The sequence below is a fragment of the Filicampus tigris genome, chromosome 17, assembly GCF_054856515.1.
Source record: "Filicampus tigris isolate MCC_2025a chromosome 17, RoL_Ftig_1.0, whole genome shotgun sequence".
In the NCBI taxonomy this organism is placed as follows: Eukaryota; Metazoa; Chordata; class Actinopteri; order Syngnathiformes; family Syngnathidae; genus Filicampus; species Filicampus tigris.
This window is the reverse complement of record NC_141233.1, coordinates 9,768,284-9,790,353: the sequence shown is the minus strand read 5'-3', so window position 1 is coordinate 9,790,353 and position 22,070 is coordinate 9,768,284. Positions and strand designations below refer to the sequence as shown.

The window sequence follows — 22,070 nt, the reverse complement described above, 5'->3', positions numbered from 1 at the left end:
AAATACTTCTTTTTTTAATGCCTTCGGCTTTAAGATTCCCTCCCCTGACTCGAGAAGTCGCCCAATCTCAGACTCCTTCCTTTGTCACCTGATTCATCGCACTGCCATTTTGCACATAAGTTTGACTGACACATGCACGCACGAACGCGCGCGCGCACGCACGCGCATCACGAACCTATGGGGCGACCTCTATAGAGGAATTCAGGCTTTTGTAAGAAGAAGACCGGCTGCAGAAAGCGAACGTTGTGCGTGCGGGGAGACTTTGCGAGGACACGCGAACAAGAGGAAATCTGAAAATGTCATTTTATCGTATTTTGCACGGAAGACAATGAATCATGGACGATTTTGTGTTGATTCGGTGATTTTATTTTTTTCGCGAGCCTAATTCGCACTCTCATCAGCATCGGCCGAGGTGCGTTCAGGGACACTCGGGACATTCCGGCGCTCAGCTTTGTTTCATTTCCGCATCCGAATGCCTTACTATTAAGACAAATGTAGTTTTTTTTCTTTTTCTTTCTTTTTTTCCAACCGAACGTATGACTCGTCGCTGCTCGCTGCTCTGTTCCTCCTTCTTGTCATCATCCCCCCCTAGCAGAGACGGCCGATCCTCGCAGAGGGCATTACCCACCTCCTCCTCCTCCCCTCCACTAAAGACATTTTGATCGTCCTCTACTACTACTCCCCGCCCCATCCCGGTCACCTCCTCCAGGCTCCAGCCGTAGCCGCTCCTCCACCACCATGTCCGGGCCGACTCTGACGGACCGGATCGCCGCCGCGCAGCACAGCATGAGCGGCTCGGCCATCAGCAAAGCCGTTTGCAAGGCCACGACGCACGAAGTGAGCGGACCCAAGAAGAAGCACCTTGACTGTAGGTGAAAACACACACACACACACACACACCCCAACACAAAATGCCATCAGTGCACGCACGCTTCACACACACAAAAAGGACGCCTTTCGCCCTTCGTATTTCTCTTTTAATTAGACATCATCCATCCACTAAATGCGATCTATGAGGCCTAAATGCAATATCATGAAGTCCTGCAGCATTTCCCCTCCTTCACATTCAAGTTCACTGTCCACTGGTGCATTACTATCATTTATGCATGTGTGTGAGAGAGAGTGTGGTGCCCTTATCTGCGCACACTACTAATTGCCTATGTATGCATCCGTGTATGTGTGTGTATTTCTGACATATATAGGTATTAGGTTTTGAGGCGTTTTTGGGGGCCCCGCAATAAATGACTGCATGTGATGGATGGAGTGCACAGGTATAATAGATCACAGCCCTAAAAAAAAAAGAAAGAAAAAAAGGAAAGAAGGCAAGGCAGAGCAAATCAATTTTCCCCATTGACATGAATTGAAATTTCATGAATCCGTTCCGAAAAAGGAAAAATAACAGTTTTTACTAAAGGAAAATATCACTATCGTAAAAAATGCACAGGTAAATGAAACTGGTTTTAAAATGTAATTAATGCATGTGTAGTATTTGAGTGTATGTGTCTTTAAGGGGCGTGGCTTGGTGCAAGTGATCATATGGGCCTGAAGCAGCTCCTTGTGAGTGTTCTCATTTTGTATTGTGCCTTTGACTGTTTGTCCCGTTCAATAAATGGCTTGCAGTATGCTTAGGCGACTGTGGCTCTTCATGCCCATACACGAGGGCATCACAATGTATTGCTCCATTTTGTTCTCCAAGTGGTGGGGTATTTGAAGCTAGCTCACATTACAAAGCAAAAAGAGAAAATGTATACTGTATAAGCAACTGATATGTGAACACAAACTATCAAGACAACATGTAGACAGACATCACAATACAGGCATATATTCTTTACCCTCTGAAAATAATGACGAATAATATTGAAGCTGACTGAAACTTGATTGATTCTTACTTGTTTGGCTCTGTATGACTGCATTATACTGCCTCCTGGTGGCAAAGGCACGCACACCAGAAGGAGCAGCACAATAAATGGAAATAAAACATTGAAACACGATGAACAAACTGTTTAAATATTACATTCTATTGATTCTGTCCTATATGGAATGCAATTTCAAAACGCTATTCTAGGCAGCATGATGACCTAGTGGTTGGCATGTCTGCCTCACAATCAGGAGGTCTTGGTTTGAATCCTCACTTTGCATAACATGGAATGTAGGGCTCATTAAAGACTCAGAGAGGTCCAGTGGTGTGAATGTAAGTGTATAACTACATAGGGAAACTTTTTTTAGTCTTCACGATTTAATTTGCCCGGGAGATGTACTTTTGTATGTGCCGTTGTTTTGGTTAGCAACATAGTTCAAATGGGCTCAGCAGTGAATCACATTGTGTGCTAACAATAGCATCTGAGAATTATGATGATTATTTTTTTCCCAAAAATAATTATTAGAGAGAGACATTTTATCTTGGTTGGCAACAGAATCGAAATGGGCTCTGTAGTTAACTATATTGTGTGTCAAAAATCGTGTCTATGAACTACAATTGCTACCTGGCCATTTTCCTGATGGGAAAAGAGATGTGTGTATTCGAGGGTGGCATTTATCTGTCTATGAAAGACGTGCTTTGTTGATGCTGTTCTGGTAAGAAACAGGATCAGCAGTCAACGAATCAGTATTATGAGTCAACTAATTGTTTTTTTTCTCCTGGGAAAGGGGAGGTGTTTCTTTGTCTGAGAGACGTGGGTCCGTGCTGCTGCTTTGGCTAGCAGTTAGTTCAAAATAGCATCAGTTGTTAACTAGTTTGTGTGTTCCCAAAACTTAGATATTTACAGTTATATGTACCAGTTGGGGGTGTAGTCTGCCTTCGCCCATTGACGGCTGGGATAGGCTCCAGCAACTCCCCGCGACCCTATATAGGATAAGCGGTTTGGAAGATGACATGACAGTTATATGTATTTTCTTCCTGATGCGAAAAGGGAGGTTTCTATTTTAGGGGAGAGAGCGTATTTGTCTGAAAGACATGATTCGGTAGGTGCTGCTGTTTTGGTTAATGATGGAGTTCAAATGGAATAAGTCCTTTGTGTGTGAAGAATAGCGTCTATGGACTGAGATTGTTATGGACTACAAGTTTTCCGTGAATGGAAAAAGGAAGCGTTTATTTGTCTGAGAGATGTGCATCTGTGCTTCTGTTTTGGTTACCAATAGAGTGACAATAGAGTTTACAGTGAACTGTTTTGAGTGCGAACAATGGTGTCCAGTAATTTTGAGAATGATAGTTACTTCAGATTTTTTTCTGGACTAGAAAAGTGAGGCGTCTATTTGAGTGAGGTGTTTATTATTCGGAAAGAGGTGATTGGATTGCTGCCGCTGCTTTGGTTAGCAACACAGTTCGAATGGGGTCAGCAGTTAACTCTATCGTGTGCCAACAATATTTAGACCCTGTAATTTAAGTTACAGTCATTCTTCCTGAGGCAGGGAGGAGTCTATTTGAAGGAGGCATTTATTTGTCTTAGGTGGACGGAAGAGCCATCCACTAATTGAGAGACGGTGTCTATTTGAAGTATACTGTGCAATAATGACATTAAAAATAGGGCAGCTAGACCTAAAGGTGTACCTAGCGTTGTGTCTAGTGACAAGATAGAAAAATCGAGTAGGTAATGAATATTTATATTCCATCCGTAATGAGATGAACTGCTAATGTGCTGCCCGCTCATTGGATTCAGTCCTTTATTGTTGTTCCGACCGCTAGCTTAGTGGCCCTGCAGTTATTAAACAACATAAGGCCATCCACCTTCAAACCAGTAAATGTCACCGCAGCCACAAGGAGCTTTTCAGAGGACGTTTCATCACCGGGGCGGCGTCCAAATGCTTGGAAACACAGCGATTTTCTGATTGAACGAGCCGGCAAGAGGCTACATGAGGTTTTGGCTTGTGATCTGACTAATTCTGACCATTAGTGGGTTTAGAAGCTTTAAGTAGGGACTGCGCGCTTGGCTCGACACACTCTTTTGTTTTCTTATTTCCATTTGAAACATTTAGATGGGCTTTTAAGGTCAGGCAAGGACACGGGGAAGAGGTGTGTTTGCGATGAGCCGGCTGCGTGGGTTTGGGCTGCCGTAGATCACGGAGAATGTAAAGGAAGCCCCCCGACGAGGCAGTCTTTGTGTCTTTGAGCAACAATTCATGAGACGAGTCTGCACCCGCTCAGCTCGCCTCGTTAAATGGGATCATAAAGAGGAGACGCGTACTTGCTTCTGCTAAAGAATCGCTCTCGCCTGCAAATGGAACAGAATCAATTGGGATGAAAATAATGAGACGCTGGCTTCTTGTCGAGGGGGATTAAAAAACACATCCCTTTGCTGCAGACGAGTGCAAACAATGCAGCGGAACGTTTTTTAGTAACTGTACAAGCAATGTTCTGAGTAACATTTTCATATTCTTAATGGACGTACAAGGGTAAAAATCAGTAGTCACTGTAATATTGAAAGAATAAAACACTATGCCAGGCAGTAGGCTACAGTGGGCTTTGTTGTTGCAAATCTGAATCTCAGACTTTTATATTTGTGTGTTCCCCCTGTGCTTGCAAGGGCTTCTTCCCATATTCAAAAAACATTGCGGTATATTCAATTTCGAGGGGAAAAAACTGCAAAAAAACGGAAAAGCCAAACAAAATGTAAAAGGCACTTGTACAAGCGTAGAAAGAACGGAACCACTAATATAGTGTACTTTGTAAACGTGACAGCAAAACACAACCCTGGATAAGACATGGCAGCGCAGCTAGCTTGTGGCCACTGGCTAGCACTCATTCTCTTCAGCCCGACTTCCAGCATATATTCTTCCACATTTACATGAGATTTTGACAAAAAAGACAAAGAAAAAACGCAAATCAAATGTAAAATAACAATGTAGTGTTACAATTAGCAACAATAGAGCCTTTACAAACAAGCGCTGTCAACACGCATCGAGCCAGTCTGTGGATAATAGCTTGCTAGCAGCTTGAACTAGCAGCTAATGTTAGCGTCGCAGATTAGATTTAGGTTTAACCAATAATCATCACTACTAGCACTATATGCTAATGTTTGCCATTAGTGACTACACTGGCTGGACTTCGCTATCGCTGCACAATTTTCATTAGACTTCATGTAACTTAATGTATATTCTTTTGTTAACGGTCCTTGGCTTCTACGGTGGGCATCTGTGTCCACTTTGCTTCCTTTTTTGAACCATTTCAGCTGTGTTAATGCAAATATCATGAGACTTAGGGATTTTTTTTTCTGATTTATCCATTTGCAACTTCATCTTTTAAATTTTATTAATATATTATTAATAATATACACTTTTTTTAAATCAAATTGTATATTTCGCCTCCATCCTGGCTATTTTTGGCAAATTCAATTTGAAACCCATGCAAACAACATTTTTGAATTCCTTGTTATCAACTGAATTGAATTTGTCAAGTTGGGTAAATTGTTAGACTCAAATGAAACTCAACACTTAAAAATAGTCTCTCCCCTAAAATAGAAACCTCCCTTTTCATTTGTATTAGGACATGGGAAAAAATATATTTTACATATTTCGCGAAAGAGGTGTTTAATGGCTAACAACAAAAGAGAAAATTAAGATGCAATTTTGATTTTATGTGGAGAGACCCTCTGCAGTTCATGGAGAAGAAAAAAAGAAAGACTATTTGCAATATAAGAAAAAAACAATGTAGTTAGAATGTATTTTAAAGAATACATTTTTGAGCCCATTTTACAACTGGAATTCGGAGGGGTCAAAAAAATGAAAATGAATGGACATTTTATGCTAACCAAAACACATCCATAGAGTTAATCATTTGTAACTTGTCAAACTGTTTCCAAATAATACGAATTTTGTTGCATTCAATTTTTAATGTAAATTTAACAGTTATGTCAGAGGGGCTTTTTTAAAAATATATTTATTTTTATACAGTCCAGATGGATGTATGGATCCACCCTCTCCAGGCCTGGTGACACATTGCACTAAAGCCGTGATTCATTGTTGTCTCTGCATGCTTTACTGCTCATTAACCCCGGTCGAAGCGAGCTCTCATCAGCACCGTCTTGGTGTCGTGACCTTGACAAAGAAAGATAGGGGCCGGCTGGGGTAGCATCAGTGACCATTTAAAACCTCACAACTATTTACAAAGCGTGGCGAATGATGAGCACGTCACGCCGAGTAAATGGGATTTCATTAAGCCGCGGCCGCTCAGGCGGGCAACAGGAGCGGGGATCCGATGCAACGTGTCATCAGGCCTGGAGTGACCGCTCACTACACAGCGTGATATCGCACATACAGCTTGATGTTGTTGTTTGAATAGATAAATCAAACATCAAAATCATAAGATTTGCCTACATATTAAAGGCGTTTAACATTTACAATTATTGGCCCACTTCCCGAGCAGACAAAGGAAAAACTTAACACACCGCAACCGATTATCGTTCAGGACAATCGTTTGGACATTTGCCAATTGGGCCTTTGATCACAAGAGAGGGAAAATACTCAGATTTGGCCTGATTGTCAGTATACAAGTGCCCTATTTAAGTGTATGCACCAGTGCATTTCTATGAGGAATAGCATCAAAATAATCACGTTTAAGGCACTCTTTCTGTCATTTTGATTTTTTGTACACATGCCGGATGGACGTCTCTGGAGGGCGAGACGTGGGGAGTCAACTCGGGTTTTGTTCCTCTTCATCTCCACGGGAGGGGGGAAAAAAATGAGGTTAATTATTCATCATAGGCCTATTCATTTCCTCACATTATGCGTCGAGGCATGTCGATTGAGTGCCGCCGCTGGATTGACTTTATAATGTAACTCTCCATTTTCTGCCGGGATTTTCTATTGACACGCTTGGTGAAAGAGAGCCTTGGAGTTACGGCCAGCCAATGAATTTGTCCATGCAGCTCCGATTCCTCCGCCTGTACCTCGCCTATTGTTAAACAATCATTTGCTCATCGATCCGTCTTCTTGTATTGAACTCGTATGGACGTATACATCACGACACTCTCCTCATAAATGATGACTCTGGCATGCGAACCGTTTATTTCCTCCACAGTGGCTAACAGTAAGTAAAGAGGTGGAGCTTAAAGGCTCGTAAATGTCAGCGGTGCTCATGTGCAGCACTCGTTAATCTCTGCATGTCCATTTTTCCCCTCTCACAATGCTTCTTTGTTGTTGCCGACAATACTGCTCACTTGCATACAATGCTTCGGACTATTCTTGCTGCTATTCACATTCACATCTTTCTATTGTACACATCGACTGTATACATAAGCAGTTATCTATAAATAAACTCGTAACCTACTTATTTATTCATGTATTTTTTATGCAACAGACTACTGCTGACTATTATTGCTGCTGCTGACATTCACGTCTTTCAATTATATAAGTTATCTACTGCGTATATAGGTAGTTATCAAAATATAGGGGCATGTCTGTTTATATTTATACTTTTGTTTTTTGTTTCTATTTATAGCGCTTTACTTTGTATACATGTAAAATAAGTGTTTTTAGTTTAGTTTTTATATGAGTTATGCTCGGGTATATGTGTGTATGTAATTATGAATAACCACCTTCGTATTAATAGAACACGATTTTCAATACTTTATAGTGAACAAGGGGTAGGACTCGACAAGTTTTTTACTTCTTCCTACTCCCCTTGAACATATAAACTTTACTGAATTAAGATAAGTACTGATCCTTTATTTGGATTTTTTTTGTTTTCTTCGTGTCTTTCATGTTGTGTTTATATGTTCAATGAATCAATCAATCATATAAGCAGTAAGCTAATGACAGTTTTTTTTATGAGACATACAATGCTGCTGACTAGTACTGCTGCTGTTCACTTTCGCGTCACTATTTGGTATTATATATCCGTCTGTACCTAGTATGCACTCGACAAATTATGTATATTTTATGCTACAAAGTACATAATGATTCTGACTAGTCTTGCTGCTATCCTCATTTTTATATATATTGTACTAGTGATCCATATACAAGCAGTTCTGTATATATAAGCAGTAGGGATGAGTAGGCAGTTTGTTGATGCGTTTATAGTTTGTATGCTACATACAATGCTGTTAACTATTCGTGCAGCACTTCACATTCATCTCTGTATATCGTATGAGTTGTCTATATGTAATTTGTCGTCTGTACCGTATACAAGCAGTACACTAGTTATGGATACATGTATATATTTTTATGTTATGTACAGTAGAATGCTGCTATTGTTGCCATTCACATATGAATATATCGTCGCTGTCCTGTGAAAAATACATTTTTTCCCCCCATTTTATTTCTACATTTTTACATTAATGGAGTTTCCGCGTTATAGACATCCCATTCACGAGATTTTTTTTTTTTTTTCTAAATGACAAAATTGGGCATATGTGCTTTTCAAAGGACAGCGACGATATAGTACTTACGATTCCAGTACGGTTGCCACATACACTGCCTGATGTAAATACGTACATAGATTTGTGCATTTCATTTTTATTATGCTTGTGTGCTTCTGCTGTCCACTTCGCTGTTGTAAAATCATAATTTCCCCACAGCGGGACTAATCAAGGCTTATTCTGTTCTTTTGTATTTTATAATGCAGACCTGATCCACTGCACCAACGAGCTGAACGTCAGCATCCCTCACCTGGCGGACACGCTGCTGGAGCGCACGGCCAGCAACAGCTGGATCGTGGTCTTCAAGGCGCTTATCGCCACGCATCACCTCATGATGTACGGCAACGAGGTGAGGACAACACACACACACGCACACACCCATTAATAGTTAACACTGTGCTTTGTACGCTCTTTCTACAGTATGATGAGTTTGTATGTGAATGCTGAGACATTCAATTATTTCTCCTTGGAACATTCAACTGCAACTTTTAGGTGATTGACACATTTATCGTTACAGTCGGTCCTGCTTCATGACAATCCAGAAATGAACTAGTCAGAGCAAGAAGTAAGGATAGAAGAAGCCCTGTCTAAGATAAAAGTAGAGCTCTGGCGCCATTTTGTAGAATCTTGGTGCCAAGGGACCATGTTTTACTATTACTACATCTACATTCCTAAATTGGATAATACAAATAATATAACAGCGCAGGGTTAATGAATGCAGATATCGTATTTGCTGGTGCAAGACTTTTAGTGCACTGGGGCCAATTTTACATACCAAGTCTTTTATTAGGCCCACACCCTTAAAAGTCATTCAGAAGAGTTGAGGTCTTTATTTGGACAAATGATACCTCTCGCTCATAAACTCCTGTCTGCGACAGACATAACGACGCGGAACATGAGCACGTCGTCGACTCTTCCCTCACTTCTCTTCTCCCTCTCTTCTCCCAGAGACTGATGCAGTACGTCGCCTCCAGAAACACGCTCTTCAACCTCAACAACTTTCTAGATAAGGCCGCACTACAAGGTGATTTACGATCCCTTTTGATTCAGCAGAGCACTTCTGCCCATTGAATGACTTTCTGTCTCTTCCCGGCACTGTAACGCTGTCGATAGTTCTGCGGCGCGTGGGCAAAAGTTTTGGGACACACCTTATTAATCAGCCGTATTTTGTTAGATTTTAAAGCGAGATACACACAAACTGAGTGCTGTGCTTGGATGAGTTTGGTGTTTATTTTTAACAGTAACGCAACCCCCCCGCCCTCCACTCCCTTCAGGATACAACATGTCCACCTTCATCAGACGGTACAGTCGCTACCTGAACGAAAAAGCCATGTCGTTCCGGTTAGCAGCGGTGGACTTCACCAAGATGAAGCGAGGGTAATACACTTACATTCATACAACGAATGCATGCATTACCTCCACCATGGACGCCAAGTTAACAACGGTGGGGATCAGTTTGTGTGCAACTTCCTGCCCAAAAAACTGCATCAGTCAAAAGTGATCCAATATGATAGTTCTCCTTCAGCTATCTGTGCCACATGCACTGATTCCACAACAGTAATTGACCAAACTAATTCATCGGCTTGGAGATGAAGTGCTGCCTCCATGAATGAAAATGCAATCCATGATTTTACTCTTTACGGGTGCCGGGGTTTTTTTTCTCCCCACTTTGGGAAAGTAGCCGCTGGCTTGCCTAGTTGCAGCCCTTAGCTGCGCCACCGGTTGTTATGGTAACAAAATCCATACCTGGAATTGGCCCAGCAAAAGGGGAGGCAGAAGCTCATATGTATAAGACCACCCCCTCAAAATCAGTCACCTTTTATAACATTACATATAATCCATATTAAGCACGTAAACGGGATGCAAGCGCGCGTGTGTGTGTGTGTGCGTTACTAGGGCCGACGGCGTGATGCGCACCATGAACACAGACAAGCTGATTAAGACGCTGCCGATCATTCAGAACCAGCTGGATGCACTGCTGGATTTCCAGGTAGCACTTGATCCACAACAGCGGCATCATCGGGTGCGATGACACCATTCGGTTTGACAATGCGTGCGTACACTCCAACCTGCAGCCCAACTCCAACGAGCTGAGCAACGGCGTCATCAACACTGCCTTCATGCTGCTCTTCAAAGATTCCATACGGTTGTTCGCCGCGTACAACGAGGGTGTCATCAACATGCTGGGTAAAAAAAAAACAAAAAAAACACACACTTCATTAGGTATGACCTGCACAAGCTTGTGGCCAACCTGAGCCAAGGTGGAACTTTTCCACTCCAAACTGGAAGGTGGCAGTAATGCTCAATACAAAACGGGGGAGAAGTGACTGCCTCCATAGTTCCACAAGTTGGATCTGGTGGCTCACGGCCCCAATGCAAGTGAACTGTAAAAGCAGAAAATGAAAATAAATTCCTCGAGCTGCATCTATGCGCTCTTAGAACTGCTGGGTCAAAAGTACCCCATACTTGGTGAAATAGCTGACTTAATGCTGGGTCCAACTGAGCTAATGCTGGGTTGAGGATTTGATCCAACAAGGCATTAAAACTCCCCCTCTGAGTTAAACATACCTAGGAATGGGTTACCAGGTTAAAATACTATGAATTTTATTGCCAACATTTTCCAAAAAGACACAACTTTCCTCTATTGGGGATGATACTGTATATTTGGCACAGTTTTGACACAACCCAAAAAATATGTCTCCTTTGATGACAACATCTTGTGACAAGTGCTCATATTGTGACCCTCCTTACACAGAGAAGTACTTTGACATGAAGAAGAACCAGTGCAAAGAGGCACTGGAGCTCTACAAGACCTTCCTCAACAGGATGACCAAACTGTCCGAGTTTCTCAAAGTGGCCGAGGTAACGTTTGGGAAGGGGCGGGGTCCTCCGAGGTAGGAGATAAGGAGCGCGGGAATGGACAAGAAGGAGAGGGTGCGAATGTTACCAGAAAGCCAGTTTTGAAAAAAATACATATAAATATATTTTTCTTCAGGATTAATGTTTATCTGTAAGGATTCTGGTTAACACCAGAATGAGGCAGATTCTAAAAATGCAGACGAAAGAATTTGAACAAAAACAATTATTTACACAAAAAAAAAAAAAAAAAAAAAAAAAAAAAAAAAAAAAATAAAATAAAAAAAAAAAATCGCCAGACCGATAAAGTACAACACAAAACACTGGTATTCAAAAAACAGGATAAAACAAAGTAAATCAAAGCCCTTGCAAAAGGCAAGGAAAAAACGAAAACGGAAATTGCTTGTTACCAAAGAACAAGGGTATCCAAAACGCGTATAATACAAACCGAGGACAACTCTGAATCAGAAACTACTTACATGAACAAAAGATTCAAACAACAGGAACAAACTGACGGTAACCAGACGAGACTAGAAAATTCAAGCGCTTGGGATCAGGGCTGTGAGCAAAGCGAATAATCCGACAGTTAGTAGCGTACATGGCAGTCCTTAAATAGTCCATTGATTAATATTGCAAACAGGTGTGCTGCTGAGAGTCTACCTACTGCCCCTACTGGAGCAACCGGGAACAACAAAAATAACCCATGACCACAACAACAACAAACCATGACACTAACAGGTGAATCGTAAGAACATTAACTGAAGTTTAATGCAGGTCACCATTTTACCCGCATTAAAATTTACATCTTGACGCGTCACCGTGTCTCGGCATTGGAATCAAAAACCGGTTCTTTTTGAGAACCGGTTCCCATTTATTTGAATTGTTTGTTAGCTTGCCTGTCGATTCTGGTTATTGAAAAATCCCAACAGCGTGTGAATTAAACCTGAAAGAGAAATTGCTTTATACCGAATGCTTTCTTAATCTGCTTTTATGAGAAATTGAGTCAGATGGACACTGGCAGAGAGCGTCCACTGGAGCAAGCCCTGGAGCGCTGCCTGTTTAAAAAGCCTGCACTGCATGCCCAAGCCTCTCTGCCCTTTCTATCCCTCTGTCTTCTTTCTCTTTCGTAACTTCCCAGTTAGTTAGCCCTCGCACTTAGAAGGCATCCTCACCGCTTGGTTTTTGCTCCCATTTCGGAAGACGGTTTGGGAAGTAGACTAACGTTGACTTGAAGGAGCCATTCGTGTCTTAGCTTCAGTGTGTGTATGTGTGTGTTCCTTCCCTCCTCTTTTTGCGTTCAAAGTCAACATTAGTTGATGTCACGTGACCTGTTGTCTCGCCTTGCAGCATTCATTGGACATAGTGTGTATGTGCACATGTATTATCGTGTATGTGTGTGTATATAGGTGTTTGTAGGCGTGTGCATGCGCCCTCCCCCCTTCCTCCTGTACTGTCTTTTATTTGTTTCAGCCTCTGCATGGAGTAATGAATGCTCGGGTTTGATTCTTCTTTCTCCCTCCTCTTCCTCCTCCTCCGCACACCTTTATCCCTCCCCGCCCTCCTTTCAAAAAAAAAAACCCTGTAGTCTGTTTGCTTTACTCCTCGTTTTGTTACGACGTTTGGTTCATTTTTATTTTGCCTCCCTCCCTCCTTCCTCCCATTCCCCTTCCCTCCCTCCCTCCTTTTTTTGTGACACAGCAAGTTGGGATTAGATCAGGGCGACAGCCCCGATCTCACACAGGTCAGTCCACATCTCATCTCAAGCCGCCAATCGAGCAGCGTTGAAAAATCCATCCAGTCGATCCCATAATGCTTCATTCTAAAGCGCTCCCGTTCCCTACTCACCCTACAGACCTGCCCACACTGCAGCTGGCCCTCTCTCTTCTTCACTTCTCCTTCCACGTCTCCTTTTTTCTCCCCCTTTACATTTCAACTCACTTTTAGAGAGAAGAGAAAGCACACAAAAAAAGACAATTTACACAACAAGGGACAAATAATTTCAGCGAAAATTACATTCAATTTGTGGTCTGAAGCAACATTTTTGAAGGTGACTTTTTTTTCCCTATCTGCCAGATACACCATTTGGACAAAAGTATTTAAAACACCTAGCCATGCAAGTAGTCAAAAATAAAATAGAAGAGCTAAAAAAAAAATTTGAAAGAAAAAAATATTTCCATGCCATTCTATTGTATACTGTGTTCGGAAGGGGCGGAGCCAGAACGTGGCTAATGGGTGGGTCTGGAAAAATCAGGGTGGGCCTGAATATTTCTCTCACTGAGCACAATCCTCCTGTCCCGACACATTGTATATTCAAATAAAATGACAAACTCAATAATGTGAAGTTCAGATCTTCCTTAGACAACCACAATTATGCCATTCTTAATATCCAATAACATAAAAAACTCAATGAAACACAAATTCAAAAATAATTTAATAATAATTTTCAAAAAAATGTCAACTATATATTTTTTCATGAATCTCACTAGGTGGGTCAAGCTTGGTGGGCCTGTGCACAACCAGGCCCACCCATGACTCCGCCCCTGGTTTTCGGTGAAGTTGTCACCGTGGGGATGAGGGCACCACATGCACAGATTCACACACTAATTAACAAGTGTCATTTGGTGGCTTGCTAATGAAGTGGCGCCGCCATGAGAGAAAATACAAAAGCAGCAGTAGCTCTTCGAAACGCGTACTCGGTATTAACTCTGCGGCAGAGGAGACATGGTGAGACGTGAACTCAAAACAGTTATTGCATTACAGTTAATATTGCTGAATGTCAAAAAGAAAAGAATAATCCAATCGTGACATGCGATAATGTACAGAGCCCAGTATGAACTGTTTTAAGAGGATGAAATGTACAGTTTTGCTGGTCTGACTAAGTAAATGTCTTTTTTTTCTTTGAACAAACTAAACAGATTTATGGTGTTTAAGAGAAGGGCTCGTCATACGTAAAATTTCAAATCATAAAATGATCATTAAATTAGCCCCATGCAACACAGTGGTGTACATGTTTGCCTAAGTTTTGGTATAAATCTTCTAGTGGGTTTTTGCATGTTCTCAGTGCATACGTGGTTATTGAGCTTTTTTTTTTGCCATTTGGACCGGCGTAATGTTTCTGAGGAACTCAGTCAAAACAAGCCAAGAATACGTAGATTCTATATATAATATCACACTCCATGTACAGACATATCGCAGGTCAATTTGAGAAGATCAGCCTGGACAAACAGGAACTCTTAAAAGGGGAAGTGGTAGGGCAGCTCTGAAATTATGTGATGAATAAGCTCAAAAGAGTCCAGAAAGATTGGAGAATTACGAATGAACTCGCTATAAGGCGGTCAAAACCATTTGACGTCTCCCAGCCAGTCAACAAAAAAAATGTACAGTAATCATATGGTGGATTATACAAAAACATATTCTATAAAAGAACATTAAAGTGCTATTATATGAGTAATGGAATATTTTTTTGAAAAAGTACAAAAAAAACCCCGTCATTTCCTGGCTTTAAAATGTGTGTATTATGGTGAGTGTGTCAATACTTTTGGCCATATGGTGTATTTCTCCATCAGCAGGGTTTATGATATGTCAGGATTAAAGACGTCATGTTTTATCATCAAACAACACCACCAAAGAACACAACTCAGTCCATTCGAGAAACAGGTGCTTTGCATTAGCTGTGGGGAGAGCAGCGAATGGTTTAATGACGTAGGTTTCTGCAAATATGCCTTGGACAGGCGCACATAATATCCTCATCAGCACTACATATCACAGCCAAAGCCTATTTTGGATTTCTTTCTCTTTTCAGCAAATTGCAATGTCATCAAGTTTTGAAGCACATCGCCGTGTTTGTAGTGCTCATGAAGACCTTATACGCGCCCATTCAACGACACGCCTCTACTGAGCACTAGACACTGTATGTGTCTGTTTTTACTTTGAAATTCCCATCGCGTATTCTCTGGAGAAGGACATCCAGAATTCACATTACAGTCTTTTCCCCCTTCCCCTTTAAAAATAAGTATACAATATGTTTGTTTTTTTCTTTGCCTGTTGCTGTGTGCGTGTGTGCGTGTGTGTGTGTGTGTGTGCGCACTGTGTTCTCTCAAATGATGAAATGAAAAAAAAGTGTGGAGAAAAAGATTACAGGTATCACATGTAGTCCAAACGAGCAGCCATCCTTGCTTTTGTGCAGGCTAGTTGCTCAGTGTGCATACCTGTTTTTTCACCAGACGTTTTCATTTCAGAGTTAACTGCCTTGGTTTCCGGTGCTCTCAAATTGTTGCACTTTCCCAATGAAAGAGCAACCTGTTTGTTGATTTGATTTGATTTGATTTGACAGTGGAATCCAAGGGGTAACTCGATGTTCTGGACTGTGATTTGTGTGGTTCTTGTGTTGATTATAAAGGACTTTGGTGCTGGCAGTCTGCATGGATCAGAGGTGTGATAGTTGTGGATCTGCATGACGGAGCTGATCTGTGCATGCCGGACAACCAAACCTGATGAAACCAACAACAACAACAACAAAAATCAGCTGTCTTAGAGTAGATGCGTTTTCAGTTTGAGGGTGATCTGCTGCTTTGTGTGTGTGTGTGTGATGAGCAGAATAATGATGAAGAGGAGTGAAAATGTCCCATTTTGAAACCGCTTTGCTGAGAATTCTGATATGTCTGCTTCCCTACGTTCAACCTCCCTCCTCCTCAGGCTCCCAACTCACTCCTGGAGGCTCTGGAGCAACATTTAGCCTCCCTGGAGGGACGGAAGCTCAAAGACCTCTCCATTGCTAGCAGGTACAGTCACAGTAACAACGCAGAGAGTCAAATGTGTGCGGCACGGTGGGACTTGTGCTTAGAAGTCTACCTGACAGTCAAGAAGTTCTGAATACAAATCCTATTCTTAGCTTGAATTGAAGCAGAGGCAGCGCGCCCATTGGGCTAATTAGAAAAAATGCTAAGGTCCCAAAAACATCACCTTCAGACAAGTTGTGGATATACGGCATCCCTCACCCAAAATCTATTAACTCATGTATACTGTATTGACAGTTTCAAAACAATAACATCACAGATCTCACTGACACCTTAAGATCCAAGTGAATTGCGTTACAATCTCAGTCAAGTTCATACAAATTGAACTTCTAAGTTAAGGTGTAATGTGTTTTGTATTTGATGTCATGTGTATCACCATACCGTAAGCTCCAGCACTCTGTCCAGCACGGTGTCATCCCTCTCCAGCACCGGGATCTCCCTCAGTCGAATGGACGACAAGATGGAGGACAACAGACTGCAGCAGCACAAGGTGAGACATGCTAAACATTTACAGTACAGCTTTCTCTGTCTCAATTAGCATGCGTTCGATAGCCACCTGATCGCCACTTCATACATGCAGGACGACGGTCATAAGATGATCGATATCCAGACGCCCAACGTGTCGCCAAGCACCCAATCGGTGGGCAGCGCCAACAGCAGTGGAGGAGCTACGGACCTGTTCTCCAGCTCACCCCTTGTAGCCGTCAACAACCAGTGAGTCCCTAATAGAAGAATATGGCTCATGTATGCTAGGCTACGCAATCCGCTCCAGGGCATCGGTCAACCTCTCACAGATTTTCGACGCTAGTAATAATTACAGAAAACGTTCACATGAAAAACACTTCTAGATCATGAATTTAAAATCAAATTAAAAACAGTAAGTAGCCCGCAGAAATAATCATGTTGCCATAGACGTATTTTGAACAAGTCCAAAAAGTTCTTACAAAACACGGCAGTCTGTTGTAAACTCAAGAGCCCCTGTACTTTGAAGCACACTTTGTGCACTGTGATCACTTTCTCTCTGTTCCTTCCGGCAGTGTGCCAAACCTGACCAGTGAGCTGTTCACCCTGCAGCCCCACTTTACCCCCCTTCAGACCACACACACTGTGCCGAACAACAACGCCTGGGGAGGTACAGTACAAAAGTAAAGTGCAAAAACAACAACAGAATCCTCTTCTTATGACAACCGTGGTGACTCCTTAGGCGACTTGCTCAAACCGGTCCCGCCTACTCAGATTCACAACCCCGGAGCACCGCTGCACTCTGGAAAGATGCTCCCAAGCGATTTGGACTCTTCATTAGCCAGCCTCGTTGGGAGTGAGTATTAGCTAATGACTTTACATGGTTGTTGCTTACTTGGGGCTAATTTGCTTTACTCCGCTTAGATTTGCAGTTTGGGGGGACGCAAGCCAAAAGGTGAGGTGGTGTTTAAAAACTGGGCCAACTGGCTGTTTTTAATTATTCGGAGGATTCTTAAGTGCATGTTTGTGTGCATCAGACCTGAGCTGCAGTGGAGTCAGCTGGTAGAGAAGAAGCCGACAGGGGGAAACGGCTGGCAGACAAAAACTGTGTGCACCAGCACAAACTGGACACATTCACCTCATCCCATGGCCCCAGCTCCCATGCCCGTCCCTCAGATGGTAACCCAGAAAGGCCACATTAAGGCATTACATGTGGTGTTTAGACCAATGTTTCATATATTTTCGATTTTTTTTTAAACTTATTTTCTCATACAAACTCACTGGTCCTTCCTACTTGGCTATTGTTCCAGAGTTAAGGAGTCTATGGCTCAACCCAACTTGACACATACAACGATTTATGATTGGAAATACTTTACAGGTTTATATTTTCCATCAAGGGAGGGAGGGGGGGAAAAAAATCACTCTTGACTCACCCGACACCACAGGATAATCGGTCAGGATAATCAGAGAACCACTGGGCTAATGGGTTGGTTTATCTCTGTCAGTTAGAAGGATTGACGACTTGATACGCTAGCGTCACAATAAAATTGTGTTTTGTTTTTGCTTTCTTTCCAAAGAATGGGGTGATCTACACCGGCTATGTACGTAGGCAACGCACTTCACCATTCCATGTTATGCATCTGCCTTTATATTCAGCTATTCAGGGGGGTCATTGTCTTTCCTTACAGGCTCCAGCTCCAGTAGCTTTTCCTATGACGACCCCCCAAGTGCCTGTCTATGGAATGGTAAAGGAATGAATCAACTATTATCAGACATGAACTACTTTTAACATATTTTTTCCTCACCCTGCCCACTTTCCAAGCAGCTCCCCCCTCAGATGAGCCATCAGATGGGGAGTGTTCCCATGATGCCCCCGCAGCCTGTTATGTACAACCAGCCGGTCCTGAGACCCACCAATCCTTTCGGACCCATCCCGGGGACGCAGGTACTGAGCAGTGACACATCCAGTAGTGGTTAGCAAATGTTAACTCACAATCGTGAAATGCTCTGCTCAGGCCTCTCCACGTGCTTGCGCGGGTCTATCGTGACTTTTTTTTCATAGTCACAAGAGGATCTGAATCCCACTAAACATCGCAAAAAGTGGATAAGCTGGCAAAACTGTGACTATATTCGTTTTTAGCCATCTCAGGGGGCGGCCATTTTGTCTTCTGTCGATTGAAAAGGACATCACAACTGCTCACAACGACCAATCAAGGCTCAGATTCAGAAAACAGGTCAGCCGTGATTGGTCGTCGTGAGCAGTTGTGATGTCCTTTTCAGTCGACAGAAGACAAAATGGCCGCCCCCTGAGATGACTAAAAACGAATGCATTTTGCTGCTTAACTTATATTCCACGAATGCAAAATTAATCAGAATGCCCTGTTTCAACTAGTGGGCTTGCATAGAACATATTATTGAAAGAAATATGTTTGGGTTGACTTCCACTTTAACAAAATTTCATGCTAATCGGTTAAGTAATTTTATCCTGCTGAAAGATCAACAGTCCTACAAGCATAAAATTAAATAAAAAAAAAAAAGCTTAAGGTTGCCTCATCTTGCCATTTCTTAAAAACAACAAGGATATCAATAAATTCCTGAACATTTGATGAGGTGTTGATGAAGTGGCTCACTCTCAATCTATCTCTGTCCTTTGTCTGTAGATGCACTTCATGTAGAGACAATGCTGTAACCATGGCAGCAGAGCTGAGAGCGCCACAGAGGAAGAGTGAAGACAACAGAAGGATGGCGGAGGAAGAGAAGAGGGGACAAAGAGGGAGGAGAAAGAACCACCGACGCTCGTCCCTCCTCGCATTCCAAACCCTGTGCCAGCCGGTCCCCCCCAAAAATTAAAAACTCTCAGAGGCGCCTGAAACTCAGCACCGATATTCCACTCACACCTCACACCGTTTGATTTGCCGAAAACGACCTGTGATGACGCTACCACCGCTGAAGCTGCTCCATCGCCATCTCCTGACCTGATTTCCCCCACCCCGGTTCGACCGCCAATTCAACCCTCCCTGTCCTGGAGTTAAAGAAACTGGATGGTTTGCTGGCACTTTACTCCATGTGAACTTTGCCAAGGGTGTGCGTGTGTATGCGTGTGTCCCGTGCAGGAGAATTTTTATCGTCTTGTACCAATCGGTTAAACCATCAACCTGATGTCGGATATCGTCAGATTTTTGTAAGCGTTTTTACATGTCGGTGTTCCGCATCATTAATGTTTTGTAGCCAAATTTGTTCTCGTTTGCCAACCACGCATTAGATTAACTTGGTGTGGGTGGGTGGGTGTAGGGGGGGGGGCATGCTTGTGTGTGCGTGTGTGTTTCTCTTTTGGTACCTGATGTCAGGACCGTGTTTGCCAACTGCACTGGAACTACTGACAAAAACGCACTGAGCCACAACCAGGAATTGCAAAATAAGGATGTAATCGAAGCTCTTTTACGATTTGCTTTTTTGTTTTCCCCCTTGGCGGCAGTGCAATATCATGCAAAAACCATGTCTTTTAGGAGTTTTGTGCTGTCGTACCAGTCATGTCGGCATCAGATGTACAGTAACACTTTTTATGTAGGCCAAATGCACTGAGCCCCAGTTTAACGGTCTCCCACCATCCAAAATGGTCGATGGCCCCCAACGATATGTAATGATGTCCTTTCTGATACCGAGGAAGAAAGAGGGCAACATTTATGCATAGGACGTCTAAACTTCAGTGAGACACGTCTAACGTTTGTCGATCAGGGCCCTCACAGAGGTGTCAGAAAAGTTCCAAGACTGGTGCCACAAGATATAGTTCAAATCCAAATGAAATGTTTTCCTTTTCAAGGTAATCCCCGTGGAGTCAAATGCACTTTTCCATCTTTCTCACCCATGACTCCTGGAAGGATTCTTCTGGGATCCTCAATGGCTCCGTCATCACGGCCATCTTGATGTTGCGCCCATGCCTTCAAAACGGATCACCTTGGTCTTGGGAAAGAGAGAAAAGAAAAATAACACAAGAAGCCAGGTGGGATGAGCAGGGAGGTTATTCCATCTTGGCGTTTCTCTTTTCAGTCAGAAAGTGTCAGCTGCGAAGAACATTGCGAGCAGCCGCGTTGTCATAGTGAAGCAGCCGTGAGTTGTGCAATCTCTGGCGGCTTCTCACGCACAAACCTAAGCAAACGTTGAAGGATCTCTTGAAGGCAAAATCCTTTTGGTTACCCGGCTTTCGTCTGAGGGTGTTTAGTGCGTTTGAAATACATTGGTAGTTTGTTTGAAGAAAATCCTTCTGAGTTACTGTAATAAACCAGCGGCTTATAACATATCGCTCGTGACACCAGTCCTGGAACTTTTCAGACGCACCTCGTATGTTTCTCTTTTGGTATGTGATGTCGGGACCATGTTTGCCAACTGCACTGGAACTACTGACAAAGAAGCCCTGAATTGCAAAATTTCGTTGTAATCCAAACTCTGTTACAATTTTTTTTTTGTTTTCTGCTCTGCGGCTGTGCAATATCATGCAAAAAAAAACACAAAAAAAAACACGTCTTTCTTGTCATACACCTCATGTCCGCATCAGGATTATGTACAGTTACGCTCTTTTTATATAACCGAATGCGCAGGGAGCCAGTTAGACTGTCTCAAATATGAAAAGGTCAAAGGTCCCCGAAGGGTATGTAATGATGTCCCTTCTGATACCAAGGAAGAAAGAATGTGTTTTAACACGGCAGAAAAACTAGACAAGGGTAATTACCGGCGTGTCTACGACAGGCTTGTTAGTGTAGTGTTAACATTTATACGCAGGACGTCGAAAGGTCAGTGAGATACGCCTAACATCTGTTGATCAGGGCCCTCACTGATAAATGAGTTTGGACAGCTCGAGACGAGAGACTTTAATGAGACGGCAAATGTGAATGAGGTCACGAGCAATCATCTTTATAGCACAAAACCCGTCACTGCACAAAAAACAGAACTAAAACTCATCGCTGGGATGTACAGTACAGTCGAACGGGGCAATAATCGATCAGCAATGGTTTTTCTATACATGTACTTGTAACACAGCGGATTGCAGGTGGCTCAAGGAGCTCTGCAACAAAAACAAAACAAAAAAAAAATCCTTGAAGTCAACATCCTTGCGGGTGCAATTACCTTCCCAGTAGAATGAGACTGAAAAAAAGGCTGCGGCCTGACATTTGGACAAAACTTTATTTTTTCTCTATTTCATTTCTGCGTTCCAGGGGCTTAATCTTTCTCAGTCGAGCGCCGACTGATTGTTAGTGTGTCCTCTGTATATAGGCGATGCTGTTCATGTGTGTCTTTTAGACGTGTTCGGATGACGTACTGTATGTGAGACCAATGTATTGCCGTGTCCGTGTTTGAATGGTGGTGTTTTTCAAGGTGTCATAGTCCAGGGGGCTGGTGGGATTTAGGGGTCGATGTTACGTCACGTTCGTGTGTGTCCGGAGGAAAAGGGAAAGAGGGGGGGGGGCGTCTATGTTCAACTATCACAACTGGTCTAATACACCAAGAGTGTCTTCATCAAGGAAGAGGGCAGGACAGGGTCTGTCCTCTTTGAAACAGGAACATTTTTTGCACCAAAGTCATCATCAAACGCGCAGCTTCTTCTAAGTCA

At 42.6% G+C, this 22,070-nt stretch overlaps 1 protein-coding gene across 6 annotated transcripts; it reads left to right on the top strand.

Moving 5' to 3' along the window:
- Window positions 1-129: 129 nt before the first annotated feature.
- LOC147133297 (phosphatidylinositol-binding clathrin assembly protein-like) lies at window positions 130-19,737 on the top strand. Of its 6 annotated transcripts, XM_086012121.1 has the most exons (19): window positions 130-412; window positions 596-868; window positions 8,558-8,700; window positions 9,300-9,375; window positions 9,626-9,728; window positions 10,248-10,341; window positions 10,427-10,538; window positions 11,107-11,213; window positions 15,903-15,988; window positions 16,391-16,493; window positions 16,584-16,717; window positions 17,041-17,135; window positions 17,208-17,321; window positions 17,390-17,420; window positions 17,503-17,644; window positions 18,043-18,066; window positions 18,154-18,210; window positions 18,288-18,410; window positions 19,126-19,737. In XM_086012121.1, the coding sequence occupies exons 2-19, from the start codon at window positions 739-741 to the stop codon at window positions 19,138-19,140; spliced, it is 1,689 nt and encodes a 562-aa protein (XP_085868247.1). In that variant the 5' UTR covers window positions 130-412; window positions 596-738; the 3' UTR covers window positions 19,141-19,737. The 6 variants fall into 6 exon arrangements, with proteins under 6 accessions (XP_085868247.1, XP_085868251.1, XP_085868250.1 ...); XM_086012125.1 differs by having other exon boundaries at window positions 130-868; window positions 16,430-16,493; window positions 18,291-18,410; XM_086012124.1 differs by having other exon boundaries at window positions 130-868; window positions 16,430-16,493.
- The last annotated feature ends 2,333 nt before the right edge of the window (window positions 19,738-22,070 follow it).

What these genes read in the sequence shown, in the direction of transcription:
- LOC147133297 (XM_086012121.1), top strand. Translation starts at nt 739, where the DNA reads ATGTCCGGGCCGACTCTGACGGACCGGATCGCCGCCGCGCAGCACAGC. An exon ending in AGATAAGGCCGCACTACAAG is followed by an intron (nt 9,376 to 9,625) that starts GTGATTTACGAT and finishes CACTCCCTTCAG; the next exon opens with GATACAACATGTCCACCTTC. An exon ending in CCATGCCCGTCCCTCAGATG is followed by an intron (nt 17,645 to 18,042) that starts GTAACCCAGAAA and finishes TTCTTTCCAAAG; the next exon opens with AATGGGGTGATCTACACCGG.